Genomic DNA, 15823 nt, shown 5'->3' on the forward strand with positions numbered 1-15823 from the left:
CAAAAATATTTATACAATATAGGGCCCCCTTCCACACTGCTGGGTCTTTTAGGCAGTGGCTGAATAATGAAGTGAATATTTCAAAGACTGGCCAGGAAACAGCTACAACCTAAACCCAGTTGAAAACCTGTGGGCTATTGTTAAGTAATGACTACATTGATATGGTCATGTCTTCTGTATCAAAGCTTGAGTGGCAGTTAAGCAGCTGTGAGGTAGTTTTTCCCAGAACTACTCAAAAACCTTGCTGATAGTGTTTTCAACAGGCTACAGGACTGCATCAATAGGAAACAGAATGTTACAAATTATTGTTTGTAGGTGTTGATTTGGTTTTCAAAGCCACTTAACCATAAAAAAATCTTTTTTTAGCTTGCAGCTTAACTTTTGACTCAAACTGTAGGTAATGTGGAAACAGTTTTTGAAGGATTGTGGGAGATGAATTTTAATGTGATGAATGATTGTATTGATAAAACTTGATCTGGTGTATGGAATTGTCATAGGGTCACATAGAATGTATGGTATATCAGAGTTAGATACATGCTTAATGACCAAGATTTTTGGATTTTGCATCAGCCACTCTCTTTTGAATCCAAGATACAAACTAGATTAGGTGTAGATAGAAAGTGGTATTACAGAAGAGCATGACATTAAAAATGTGAAGTTTTCATTAATTAGAATATTTTTATTTACAGGTATCTGATCATGAATTCAAACCAACTGTAACTTGGCTTGACAACTTTATGCGGCGTTTTTGTCTTTCAAAGAAAAAGATGGGTTTTCACAGCTCAGCCATGTTGAAGCAAAAGGTATTTATATTTCAGTAAAATACGAACATTGCAAGTGATTACCCTGAGCTTTTGCAGTCAAATTTTGCCCATCATGGTCTTTCTTGTTTTTTGTCACCATTGTGGCTTGGGAGGCATGGATCATTTTGTCCAATTTCATCTATCATCCTTTATTTTTTCTCTATCATCCAGTTGTCATCTTTAATCATATTTCTTCAATTTGCCCATTTTCTCCATCCATTTTTTATATTTCTATCACACTTGCAGCTTTACCTTGGTCATAACTTAAAAAGTATAGATTGGATGCTTATGAAACCTTTTACAGTTATCTTCCATTATCAAATTGTTTCGGTAGCATAAAACTCATAACTGTCAATTGGATTTTATTTAGGTTATGCCAGTTATATAAAGGTATAACCTGGAACTTAATCTGGCTCATAACTTGAAGAAAATAACACCTTTGGCTTTCCAAATTTATAGTGCATAAATGTAGGTTTGCGGCAGGGGTGTGTGATGTCTCCATGGTTGTTTAATTTGTTTATGGATGGGGTTGTAAGGGAGGTAAATGCAAGAGTCCTGGAAAGAGGGGCAAGTATGAAGTCTGTTGGGGATGAGAGAGCTTGGGAAGTGAGTCAGTTGTTGTTCGCTGATGATACAGCGCTGGTGGCTGATTCATGTGAGAAACTGCAGAAGCTGGTGACTGAGTTTGGTAAAGTGTGTGGAAGAAGAAAGTTGAGAGTAAATGTGAATAAGAGCAAGGTTATTAGGTACAGTAGGGGTGAGGGTCAAGTCAATTGGGAGGTGAGTTTGAATGGAGAAAAACTGGAGGAAGTGAAGTGTTTTAGATATCTGGGAGTGGATCTGTCAGCGGATGGAACCATGGAAGCGGAAGTGGATCATAGGGTGGGGGAGGGGGCGAAAATTTTGGGAGCCTTGAAAAATGTGTGGAAGTCGAGAACACTATCTCGGAAAGCAAAAATGGGTATGTTTGAGGGAATAGTGGTTCCAACAATGTTGTATGGTTGCGAGGCGTGGGCTATGGATAGAGATGTGCGCAGGAGGATGGATGTGCTGGAAATGAGATGTTTGAGGACAATGTGTGGTGTGAGGTGGTTTGATCGAGTAAGTAACGTAAGGGTAAGAGAGATGTGTGGAAATAAAAAGAGCGTGGTTGAGAGAGCAGAAGAGGGTGTTTTGAAATGGTTTGGGCACATGGAGAGAATGAGTGAGGAGAGATTGACCAAGAGGATATATGTGTCGGAGGTGGAGGGAACGAGGAGAAGAGGGAGACCAAATTGGAGGTGGAAAGATGGAGTGAAAAAGATTTTGTGTGATCGGGGCCTGAACATGCAGGAGGGTGAAAGGAGGGCAAGAAATAGAGTGAATTGGAGTCATGTGGTATACAGGGGTTGACGTGCTGTCAGTGGATTGAAGCAAGGCATGTGAAGCGTCTGGGGTAAACCATGGAAAGCTGTGTAGGTATGTATATTTGCGTGTGTGGACGTGTGTATGTACATGTGTATGGGGGGGGGGGGTTGGGCCATTTCTTTCGTCTGTTTCCTTGCGCTACCTCGCAAACGCGGGAGACAGCGACAAAGTATAAAAAAAAAAAAAAAAATGTTTATGATGTTTTTAGAACAGGGTTTCAATTTTTTTTTCATTCCCAGTAACTATGCTTCACTGCAAGTGATGCCAATGTTCCATATTAACCTTTCAGGTGTTCTTGATTTTATAGAAATAATGGTTCATAAGCAGTCTGAATGTATCCCGTTAGCTTAGGAACTTATACAGTGCTCCCCTATCCCTGGGGATAGGGGAGAAAGAATACTTCCCATGTATTCCCTGTGTGTCGTAGAAGGCGACTAAAAGGGAAGGGAGCTGGGGGCTGGAAATCCTCCCCTCTCATTTTCTTTTTTTTTCTTCTTTCTTTTTAATTTTCCAAAAGAAGGAACAGAGAAGGGGACCAGGTAAGGATATTTCCTCAAAGGCCCAGTCCTCTGTTTTTAACGCTACCTCGCTATCGCAGGGAATGGTGAATAGTATGAAAGAAAAAGAAAAGAAATTTATTATCTTAGTCGCTGTCTAACGCATTAGTGAGGTAGTGCAAGGAAACAGATGAAAGAATGGCCCAACACATACACATGCATATACATAAATGCCCATACACACAGATATGCATACCTCTACATTTCAACATATATGTACATGTATATACACAGACTTCTTTTTTTTTTTTTTCTTTCAAACTATTCGCCATTTCCCGCATTAGTGAGGTAGCGTTAAGAACAGAGGACTGGGCCTTTGAGGGAATATCCTCACCTTGCCCCCTTCTCTGTCCCTTCTTTTGGAAAATTAAAAAGATAAGAGAGGGGAGGATTTGCGGCCCCCCACTCCCTCCCCTTTTAATCGCCTTCTCCGACACGCAGGGAATACATGGGAAGTATTCTTTCTCCCCTATCCCCAGGGATAATATACACAGACTTATATACTCATGTACATATTCATACTTGCTGCCTTCATCCATTCTCGTTGCCACCCCACCATACATGAAACAGCACCGCCTTCCCCCTGCACGCATGCGAGCTGGCTCAAGGAAAAGACAACAAAGGCCACATTCATTCACGCTCAGTCTCTAGCTGTCATTTGTAATGCACAGAAACCACAGCTCCCTTTCCACATGCAGGCCCCACAAAACTTTCCATGGTTTATCCCAGATGCTTCACATGTTGTGGTTCAGTCCATTGACAGCACATCCACCGCGGTATACCACATCATTCTAATTCACTCTTCCTTGCATGCCTTTCACCCTCCTGTATGTTCAGGCCCCGATTGCTCGAAATCTTTTTCACAGCATCTTTCCCCCTCCAATTTGGTCTTCCGCTTCTCCACATTCCCTCTGCCTCTGACACATATGCCTTCTTTGTCAATATTTCCTCACTCTTTTTCTCCATGTAACCAAACTATTTCAACACACCATCTTCTGCTCTCTCACTCACAATCTTTTTATTGCCACACATCTCTCTTACCCTTTCATTACATACTCGATCAAACCACCTCACACCACATATTGTCCTCAAACATTTCATTTCCAACACATGCAACTTCCTCCGCACTACCCAATCTATAGCCCGTGCCTCACAACCACATAACATTATTGGAACCTCTATTCCTTCAAACATACCCATTTTTGCTCCTAGTTAATTTTCTCGCCTTCTACACATTCTTCAATGCTCCTAGAACCTTCGCCCTCTCCCCCACCCTGTGACTTACTTCTGCTTCCATGGTTCCTTCCACTGCTAAATCCACTACCACATATCCAAAACACTTCATTTCCTCCAGTTTTTCTCCATTCAAACTTACCTCCCAGTTAACTTGTCCCTCAACCCTACTGAACCTAATTACCATGCTCTTATTCACATTTACTCTCAACTTTTTTCACACACTTTACCAAACTCAGTCACCAACTTCTGCAGTTTCTCACCCGAATCAGACACCAATGCTTAATCATCAGCAAACAACAACTGACTCACTTTCCAAGCCCTCTCATCCACAGCAGACTGCATTCTTGCCCCTCTCTCCAAAACTCTTGCATTCACCTCCCAAACCATCATCCTTAAACAAATTAATCAACCTTGTAGATATCATGCACCCCTGCTGCAAACCAACATTCACTGGGAACCAATCACTTTCCTCCCTTCCTTCTCGTACACATGCCTTACATCCTTGGTAAAAACTTTTCTACTTCTGGCAACTTACCTCCCACACCATATACTCTTGATACCTTCCACAGAACATCTACAGCAAACCTATCACATGCGTTCTCCAGATCCATAAATGCCACATACAAATCCATTTGTTTTTATAAGTATTTCTCATACATTCTTCAAAGCAAAAACCTGATCCACACATCCTCTACCACTTCTGAAACCACACAGCTCTTCCCCAGTCTGATGCTCTGTACATGCCTTTACCCTCTCAGTAAATACCCTCCCATATAATTTCCAAGGAATACTCAACAAACTTATACCTCTGTAATTTGAAGACTCGCCTTTATCCCCTTTGCCTTTGTACAGTGGCACTATGCATGCATTCCGCCAATCCTCAGGCACTTCACCATGAACCATACATACACTGAATATCCTTACCAACCAATCAACAACACAGTCACCCCCTTTTATAATAAATTTCACTGCTATACCGTCCAAACCCGCTGCCTTGCCAGCTTTCATCTTCCGTAAAGCTTTCACTACCACCTCTCTGTTTACCAAACCATTCCCCTTGACCTTCTCACTTCACACACCACCCTGACCAAAGCCCCCTATATCTGCCAAATATGTCATCAAACACATTCAACAAACCTCCAAAATACTCACTCCGTCTCCTTCTTACTTCATCACTACTTGTTATTACCTCCCCTTTAGCCCCCTTCACTGATGTTCCCATTTGTTCTCTTGTCTTACGCTCTTTATTTACCTCCTTTCAAAACATCTTTTTGTTCTCCCTAAAATTTAATGATACTGTTTTTTCATACACATTCGTCATTTCCCGCATCAGCAAGGTAGCATTAAAAACAGAGGACTGAGCCTTAGAGAGAAAATCCTCACTTGGCCCCTACTCTTTTCCTTCTTTTGGAAAATTAAGAACTGAAGGGGAGGATTTCCAGCCCCCTGCTCCATCCCGTTTTAGTTGCCTTTTACGACACGTAGGGAATACATGGGAAGTATTCTTTCTCCCCTATCCCTTGATATATATATATACTATTTATTTTATTTATTTTGCTTTGTTGCTGTCTCCTGCGTTAACGAGGTAGTGCGAGGAAACAGATGAAAGAATGGCCCAACCCACCCACCCACATACACATGTATATACATACACGTCCACACACGCAAATATACATACCTATACATCTCAACGTGTACATGTATATACACACACAGACATATACATATATACACATTACATAATTCATACTGTCTGCCTTTATTAATTCCCATCTCCACCCCGCTACGCATGAAATAACAACCTGTGGAAGGTATTAAGAATATATGGTGTGGGAGGCAAGTTAGAAGCAGTGAAAAGTATTTATCAAGGATGTAAGGCATGTGTACATGTAGGAAGAGAGGAAAGTGATTGGTTCTCAGTGAATGTAGGTTTGCGGCAGGGGTGTGTGATGTCTCCATGGTTGTTTAATTTGTTTATGGATGGGGTTGTTAGGGAGGTGAATGCAAGAGTTTTGGAAAGAGGGGCAAGTATGCAGTCTGTTGTGGATGAGAGAGCTTGAGAAGTGAGTCAGTGTTGTTTGCTGATGATACAGCATTGGTGGCTGATTCATGTGAGAAACTGCATAAACTGGTGACTGAGTTTGGTAAAGCGTGTGAAAGAAGAAAGCTAAGAGTAAATGTGAATAAGAGCAAGGTTATTAGGTACAGTAGGGTTGAAGGTCAAGTCAATTGGGAGGTAAGTTTGAATGGAGAAAAACTGGAGGAAGTGAAGTGTTTTAGATATCTGGGAGTGGATTTGGCAGTGGATGGAACCATGGAAGCAGAAGTGAATCATAGGGTGGGGGAGGGGGCAAAAATTCTGGGAGCATTGAAGAATGTGTGGAAGTTGAGATCTCGGAAAGCAAAAATGGGTATGTTTGAAGGAGTAGTGGTTCCAACAATGTTATATGGTTGCGAGGCATGGGCTATGGATAGAATTGTGTGGAGGAGGGTGGATGTGCTAGAAATGAGATGTTTGAGGCCAATATGTTGTGTGAAGTGGTTTGATCGAGTAAGTGATAATAGGGTACGAGAGATGTGTGGTAATAAAAAGAGTGTGGTTGAGAGAGCAGAAGAGGGTGTTTTGAAATGGTTTGGTCACATTGAGAGAATGAGTGAGGAAAGATTGACCAAGAGGATATATGTGTCAGAGGTTGAGGGAACGAGAAGTGGGAGACCAAATTGGAGGTGGAAAGATGGAGTGAAAAAGATTTTGAGTGATCGGGGCCTGAACATGCAAGAAGGTGAAAGGCACGCAAGAAATGGAGTGAATTGGAACGATGTGGTATACTGGGGTCGACATGCTGTTAATGGATTGAACCAGGGCATGTGAAGCGTCTGGGGTAAACCATGGAAAGTTCTGTGGGGCCTGGATGTGGAAAGGGAGCTGTGGTTTTGGTCCATTATTACATGACAGCTAGAGACTGAGTGTGAACGAATGTGGCTTTTGTTTTTTTCCAAGCGCTACCTCGCACACATGAGTGGGAGGGGGTTGTTATTCCATGTGTGGCGGGGTGGTGATGGGAATGAATAAAGGCAGACTATGAATTATGTACATGTGTATATATGTATGTGTCTGTGTGTGTATATGTATATATGTATACGTTGAGATGTATAGGTATGTATATTTGCGTTTGTGGACGTGTGTATGTATGTGCATGTGTATGTGGGTGGGTTGGGCCATTCTTTCGTCTGTTTCCTTGCGTTACCTCTCTAATGCGGGAGACAGCGACAAAGCAAAGGGAATGGTCGAAGGTTCTAGGAGCATTGAAGAATGTGTGGAAGGTGAAAAAATTATCTAGGAGCAAAATGGTTATGTTTGAAGGAATAGTGGTTCCAATAATGTTGTGGTTTTGAGGCACAGGCTATAGATTGGGTAATGCAGAGGAAGGTGGATGTGTTGGAAATGAAATGTTTGAGGTCAGTGTGTGGTGTGAGGTGGTTTGATCGAGTAAGTATTGAAAGGGTAAAAGGGACATGTGGTAATAAAAAGAGTGTGGTTGAGAGAGCAGATGAGGGTGTTGAAATTGTTTGGACACATGTAGAGAATGAGTGAGGAGATATGTGTCAGAAGTAGAGGGAACAAGGAGAAGCGGTTGACCAAATTGGAGAAGGAAGGATGGAGTGAAAAAGATTTTGAGTGATTGGGGCCTGAACATACAGGATGGTGAAAGGTGTGCAAGGAATAGAGTGAATTGGAATGATGTGGTATACCAGGGTGGATGTGCAGTCAGTGGATTGAACTAGGGCGTGTGAAGTATCTGGGGTAAACCTTGGAAAGTTCTGTGGGCCTGGATGTGGAAAGGGAGCTGTGGTTTTGGTGCATTACACATGACAGCTAGGGACTGAGTGTGAATAAATGTGCACTTTTTTTTGTCTTTTCCTGGCGCTACCTTGCTGGAAGGGGGATGCTATTTCATGTGTGGCGGGGTGGTGGCGGGAATGGATGAAGGCAGCAAATATGAATATGTGCATGTGTGTATATGTATATGTCTGTGTATGTACACGTTGAAATGTATATGTATGTATATGTGCGTGTATGGGCATTTATGTACATATATGTGTATGTGGGTGGTTGGGCCATTTAGATGGAGTTGTTAGATGAATGATGGAGCATAAGATACAATAGAAGTATTTTGTACTTGTAGGTGGCATGACTGGGATGTCGGTCTTATTTGATGAATGAACTTAATATGTAAAGTAAAAAGTAAGAAGCACTTTCATTTTTACTTACGAGAGGAAATTGAATAAAACTTAAGAGGTCACTAAGTTAATCTGGACTGTATAAAGTATTTCTTTATTAATGGCATTATTGATGCGTGGCATAAGCTCCCAGAAAATGTTACTCAGAGTAACACCCTTAATATATTTTCAAAATTAGGCTTTATCATCACTTGCCTCTCTCCAATATTGAATGATTCATTTAATCAATCTTCATAATGTAGCAGTATATGATGCTAGCTTCTCAACCACTGATATCTCCCTGGCCATGCATCAGTAACATGCCAACATTGATTATCCATTTCATCTTCTTTGAGAAAATGATCAATAGGGATAGGGGAGAAAGAATACTTCCCATGTATTCCCTGCTTGTCGTAGAAGGTGACTGAAAGGGAAGGGAGCAAGGGGCTGGAAATCCTCCCCTCTCGGTTTTAATTTTCCAGAAGAAGGAACAGAGAAGGGGGCCAAGTGAAGATATTCCCTCAAAGGCTCAGTTCTCTGTTCTTAACGCTACTTTGCTAATGTGGGAAATGGCAAATAGTATGAATTATGAAATCACCATTCATCAACATCAGGAACAATAAAGGCCTGATATGTTGAGAGGCAGGAGCTCAAGTTTATCCTTACTTTTGTCTTTATAACAAAGAGTGAAGGGACGCATGTTGTTGGTGATGGTATGCATGATATGTTCATTCTACCTTACAACTTCCTTATAAACATTTCTCTCTGGCATATTAATCCTGCAAGATATTTTTACTGCCTGTTTTCCATGTGGTGTGTTGCAGAGGGAGTGAAAGGTGGGGAGAGACTGTGCTTTACTATTCTTTTCTTTACACACACACACACACACACACACACACACACACACACACACACACACACACACTCCCACTTGGACCTTGGGTCTTTGTAGCCTGTGTATCTATGTAACACACACAAACAATTGTGTATCTATGTAACACACACAAACAATCTCTCTCTCTCTCTCTCTCTCTCTCTCTCTCTCTCTCTCTCAATGAATTAACCTGTTTTTAAAGTGTTGAGTAAGGACTATGGTGCAAAATTGAAATTGTGTAGTGTGCATAGTAAAGATTAGGCATTCGTGGACTCCTCCTGCTTATGGTTATGCAGCATGTGAAAAGTCACCTTCGACAAGATTGTCACAGGAGTTCAATCTTGTCAAAAACTTCTCACTCCCAAGGAGTCCATTCTTTCACTGCAGCTCATTATATTGCAGCCGTGAAGCTGCATGACTCCTAGAGAAAGGGTAATGGGGTTATAGTGATAGGAGTAATGTTAATGATATAAGAAGAATGGTTGCAACAATTGTATCATAGTATCTCAGAAGTGTAGGCTCCTCCTGTGAATCTGATCATAGGAAAAGCTGGACTATTTTACAATACCTAATGAAGCCTCTCTTTTTCACACAGGGCGTGCCTAGACAAGAAAGTGCAACAACACCAGCAAGCATGAGTGGGCTGACACAAAAAGAGGTTTTCAATGCTTTAGGAATAAACTTGGGAAATGAGAATGTCAATAAAGAAGGGAACAAGACAGAAGCCACATTGTTAATAGAGAATGGAAACTCTGAAGAGGAAACAGCTAATGGACAGGACAGTCCAGAAATTGAAATGGATGTTGAAAAGTCATTACGTCAAGGTCAAGAGCTCCACAAGGAAAATGATAAAGAAATGGTCGAAGAGAGTAAACAAAAAATCATGGACAACTCAGATAACCAGGAAGAAACTTGTATTAATAATGGAACTAGAAAAGAGTGTAGACTTGAAAATGAACCTGATATAAGCTCTAAAAATGAGGAAGTTGTAATAATTCCATCAGATAATGAAAATGAAAGTGGCTTAGATGACAAAGTTGGGAAAGAAACAGATTTGCAACATCAAGATGAAATAAAGCAAAGTGACCCAGATTTCAAATTTGAAAATGGAATGGAAGTAATTGATTGTACAGAAGATGAGAAAACATGTAATACAGGCTCTGTTAATGAGGGGGAAGAAGTACTTTCACAAGCTAAAATGAAGGGAATAGAGGGGGAGTCGGTTGAAAAAGAAGTGGAGTTGCATGAAAATAAAGATGAAAATGACTTAGACAGTGACAAAATGCATGTCACTGATTCTGAAAATGGAAGAGTCAGTTCTGTAAGCATGGAAAATGAGGTAAAAGCAGTGGAAACAAAAATTGAACCGGATTCTTCAAACGATACAGAAATTGATGATGAGAAGGACACCTCAAACTTGAATGAAAGTGGTAAGTCATTATGCTTGCTTTTTTAGTTTCATTGACACTTTATAGATTTGTTAGAAATTTTTAAACAAAATGATTATTTCATATATTTGATTACCTCACCCCCATTTATGTGGTAAGATCAGGAACAGATGAACAGACAGTATCATTAACACTTCCGTGTTTTAGCTGTTTTGTATACTGTACAAAAACCAGAGTCAGATATCCACAGCCAATCCATACAGACTAGTATGTGAATTATTTTGGCCACTTTATATACCTTGATTCAGCCCATTAACTGTATTTTGCCCTCCATATATATTTTTTCTTTCTTTCATACTATTCGCCTTTTCCCATGTTTGTGAGGTAGCGTTAAGAACAGAGGACTGGGCCTTTGAGGGAATATATATATATTTATTCATTTATTACACTTTGTCGCTGTCTCCTGTGTAGCAGAAGGAAAGACAAAAGAGTGGCCCAACCCACCCACATACACATGTATTCATACATGTCCGCACACGCACGTATACATACTTATACATCTCAACATATACATAAGTACATACACACACACAGACATAAACATATATACACATGTACTACATATATACACATGTACATAATTATCCCTGGGGATAGGGGAGAAAGAATACTTCCCACGCATTCCTCACGTGTCATAGAAGGCGACTAAAGGGGACGGGAGCGTGGGGCTAGAAACCCTCGCCTCCTTGTATTTTAACTTTCTAAAAGAGGAAACAGAAGGAGTCACGCGGGGAGTGCTCATCCTCCTCGGAGGCTCAGATTAGGGTGTCTAGATATGTGTGGTTGTAACCAAGATGAGAAAAAAGGAGAGATAGGTTATGTTTGAAGAAAGGAACTTGGATGTTTTGGCTCTGAGTGAAACGAAGCTCAAGGGTAAAGGGGAAGAGTGGTTTGGGAATGTCTTGGGAGTAAAGTCAGGGGTTAGTGAGAGGACAAGAGCAAGGAAAGGAGTAGCACTACTGAAACAGGAGTGGTGGGAGTATGTGATAGAGTGTAAGAAAGTAAACTCTAGATTGATATGGGTAAAACTGAAAGATGATGGAGAGAGATGGGTGATTATTGATGCATATGCACCTGGGCATGAGAAGAATGTAGGGTTACGGCAGGGGTGTGTGATGTCTCCATGGTTGCTTGATATGTTTATGGATGGGGTTGTTAGGGAGGTGAATGCAAGAGTTTTGGAAAAAGGGGCAAGTATGCAGTCTGTTGTGGATGAGAGAGCTTGGGAAGTGAGTCAGTTGTTGTTCGCTGATGATACAGTGCTGGTGGCTGATTCATGTGAGAAACTGCAGAAGCTGGTGACTGAGTTTGGTAAAGTGTGTGAAAGAAGAAAGCTAAGAGTAAATGTGAATAAGAGCAAGGTTATTAGGTACAATAGGGTTGAGGGTCAAGTCAATTGGGAGGCAAGTTTGAATGGAGAAAAACTGGAGGAAGTGAAGTGTTTTAGATATCTGGGAGTGGATCTGGCAGCGGATGGAACCATGGAAGCGGAAGTGAATCATAGGGTGGGGGAGGGGGCGAAAATTCTGGGAGCCTTGAAGAATGTTTGGAAGTCGAGAACATTATCTCGGAAAGCAAAAATGGGTATGTTTGAAGGAATAGTGGTTCCAACAATGTTGTATGGTTGCAAGGCGTGGGCTATGGATAGAGTTGTGCGCAGGAGGGTGGATGTGCTGGAAATGAGATGTTTGAGAATAATATGTGGTGTGAGGTGGTTTGATCGAGTAAGTAATGCAAGGGTAATAGAGATTTTTTTTTTTTTTTTTTTTGCTGCTGTCTCCCGCGTTTCCGAGGTAGCGCAAGGAAACAGACGAAAGAAATGGCCCAACCCACCCCCATACACATGTATATACATACGTCCACACACGCAAATATACATACCTACACAGCTTTCCATGGTTTACCCCAGACGCTTCACATGCCTTGATTCAATCCACTGACAGCACGTCAACCCCGGTATACCACATCGCTCCAATTCACTCTATTCCTTGCCCTCCTTTCACCCTCCTGCATGTTCAGGCCCCGATCACACAAAATCTTTTTCACTCCATCTTTCCACCTCCAATTTGGTCTCCCTCTTCTCCTTGCTCCCTCCACCTCCGACACATATATCCTCTTGGTCAATCTTTCCTCACTCATCCTCTCCATGTGCCCAAACCACTTCAAAACACCCTCTTCTGCTCTCTCAACCACGCTCTTTTTATTTCCACACATCTCTCTTACCCTTACGTTACTCACTCGATCAAACCACCTCACACCACACATTGTCCTCAAACATCTCATTTCCAGCACATCCATCCTCCTGCGCACAACTCTATCCATAGCCCACGCCTCGCAACCATACAACATTGTTGGAACCACTATTCCTTCAAACATACCCATTTTTGCTTTCCGAGATAATGTTCTCGACTTCCACACATTCTTCAAGGCCCCCAGAATTTTCGCCCCCTCCCCCACCCTATGATCCACTTCCGCTTCCATGGTTCCATCCGCTGCCAGATCCACTCCCAGATATCTAAAACACTTCACTTCCTCCAGTTTTTCTCCATTCAAACTCACCTCCCAATTGACTTGACCCTCAACCCTACTGTACCTAATAACCTTGCTCTTATTCACATTTACTCTTAACTTTCTTCTTCCACACACTTTACCAAACTCAGTCACCAGCTTCTGCAGTTTCTCACATGAATCAGCCACCAGCGCTGTATCATCAGCGAACAACAACTGACTCACTTCCCAAGCTCCCTCATCCCCAACAGACTTCATACTTGCCCCTCTTTCCAAAACTCTTGCATTTACCTCCCTAACAACCCCATCCATAAACAAATTAAACAACCATGGAGACATCACACACCCCTGCCGCAAACCTACATTCACTGAGAACCAATCACTTTCCTCTCTTCCTACACGTACACATGCCTTACATCCTCGATAAAAACTTTTCACTGCTTCTAACAACTTTCCTCCCACACCATATATTCTTAATACCTTCCACAGAGCATCTCTATCAACTCTATCATATGCCTTCTCCAGATCCATAAATGCTACATACAAATCCATTTGCTTTTCTAAGTATTTCTCACATACATTCTTCAAAGCAAACACCTGATCCACACATCCTCTACCACTTCTGAAACCACACTGCTCTTCCCCAATCTGATGCTCTGTACATGCCTTCACCCTCTCAATCAATACCCTCCCATATAATTTACCAGGAATACTCAACAAACTTATACCTCTGTAATTTGAGCACTCACTCTTATCCCCTTTGCCTTTGTACAATGGCACTATGCACACATTCCGCCAATCCTCAGGCACCTCACCATGAGTCATACATACATTAAATAACCTTACCAACCAGTCAACAATACAGTCACCCCCTTTTTTAATAAATTCCACTGCAATACCATCCAAACCTGCTGCCTTGCCGGCTTTCATCTTCCGCAAAGCTTTCACTACCTCTTCTCTGTTTACCAAATCATTTTCCCTAACCCTCTCACTTTGCACACCACCTCGACCAAAACACCCTGTATCTGCCACTCTATCATCAAACACATTCAACAAACCTTCAAAATACTCACTCCATCTCCTTCTCACATCACCACTACTTGTTATCACCTCCCCATTTGCGCCCTTCACTGAAGTTCCCATTTGCTCCCTTGTCTTACGCACTTTATTTACCTCCTTCCAGAACGTCTTTATATATATATATATATATATATATATATATATATATATATATATATTTTTTTTTTTTTTTTTTTATACTTTGTCGCTGTCTCCCGCGTTTGCGAGGTAGCGCAAGGAAACAGACGAAAGAAATGGCCCCCCCCCCCATACACATGTACATACACACGTCCACACACGCAAATATACATACCTACACAGCTTTCCATGGTTTACCCCAGTCGCTTCACATGCCTTGATTCAATCCACTGACAGCACGTCAACCCCTGTATACCACATTGCTCCAATTCACTCTATTCCTTGCCCTCCTTTCACCCTCCTGCATGTTCAGGCCCCGATCACACAAAATCTTTTTCACTCCATCTTTCCACCTCCAATTTGGTCTCCCTCTTCTCCTCGTTCCCTCCACCTCCGACACATATATCCTCTTGGTCAATCTTTCCTCACTCATTCTCTCCATGTGCCCAAACCATTTCAAAACACCCTCTTCTGCTCTCTCAACCACGCTCTTTTTATTTCCACACATCTCTCTTACCCTTACGTTACTTACTCGATCAAACCACCTCACACCACACATTTTCCTCAAACATCTCATTTCCAGCACATCCATCCTCCTGCGCACATCTCTATCCATAGCCCACGCCTCGCAACCATACAACATTGTTGGAACCACTATTCCTTCAAACATACCCATTTTTGCTTTCCGAGATAATGTTCTCGACTTCCACACATTTTTCAAGGTTCCCAAAATTTTCGCCCCCTCCCCCACCCTATGATCCACTTCCGCTTCCATGGTTCCATCCGCTGACAGATCCACTCCCAGATATCTAAAACACTTCACTTCCTCCAGTTTTTCTCCATTCAAACTCGCCTCCCAATTGACTTATATATGAGTGGATGGGCCATTTTTCGTCTGTTTCCTGTGCTCCCTCACTGACGTTCGAAATGGTAATCAAATATAAGAAATAGTTGTCAAGAAAAGTAACAGAAAGTATGAGTAGTACATCATTTACCCCATGAGTTATTTGATGAATTGTTTATTTGTAATATACTTTTTCTGCAAAGTTGTCTTCAGTAGGTTCTTATCTGATGCATGAACTAATAATGATCTATATTTCTTGAAAAAATAGAAGGGAGAATCTTACCTAGCCTTTCTGAGAGTCCCAGTCACTCTTATGTTCAAAAGATTCATCTTTCTTGAATGATATTGTGGATTGTATTTGTTTATAAATTTTTTAATGTAGGTCCCTTAAGTACTTTCGTGACTAGTTCATGCACTAGTTAGAGGGTGAGAGATTTGCTGAGAGGCGAGTGATCAATCATTTGGTTCAAAATATTCGTCCTTTACACGTTGAATGGTTGCATTTTTTGCATTTTTATATCATTTCTACGTTGTCTTCAGAAGGATCATATCTAGTGCCTGAACAAATAATAATCTACATGAATAAGATAAAGAATAGAGGAAAAACATTACCTTTCTCCCAGAGCCCAGATTACCACTCTGCTCAACAGCTTATGCTCACTGAATATGGCAAAATACATTACTTTTACACAGTTGTCTTTGATAGATTCACCTGATGCCTAAACAAA

General features: G+C 41.4%; 1 protein-coding gene across 1 annotated transcript in view; it reads left to right on the forward strand.

The window, feature by feature from the left end:
• Positions 1-15823, forward strand: part of LOC139766253 (uncharacterized) — a 181574-nt gene that overhangs the window by 12128 nt on the left and 153623 nt on the right. The window contains exons 4-5 of the mRNA XM_071694642.1: positions 690-803; positions 9694-10528. Coding sequence (XP_071550743.1) covers positions 690-803; positions 9694-10528 — 949 coding nt within the window. The remainder of the gene's footprint in view (positions 1-689; positions 804-9693; positions 10529-15823) is intronic.

This window comes from Panulirus ornatus, chromosome 57, assembly GCF_036320965.1.
Source record: "Panulirus ornatus isolate Po-2019 chromosome 57, ASM3632096v1, whole genome shotgun sequence".
Taxonomy (NCBI): Eukaryota; Metazoa; Arthropoda; class Malacostraca; order Decapoda; family Palinuridae; genus Panulirus; species Panulirus ornatus.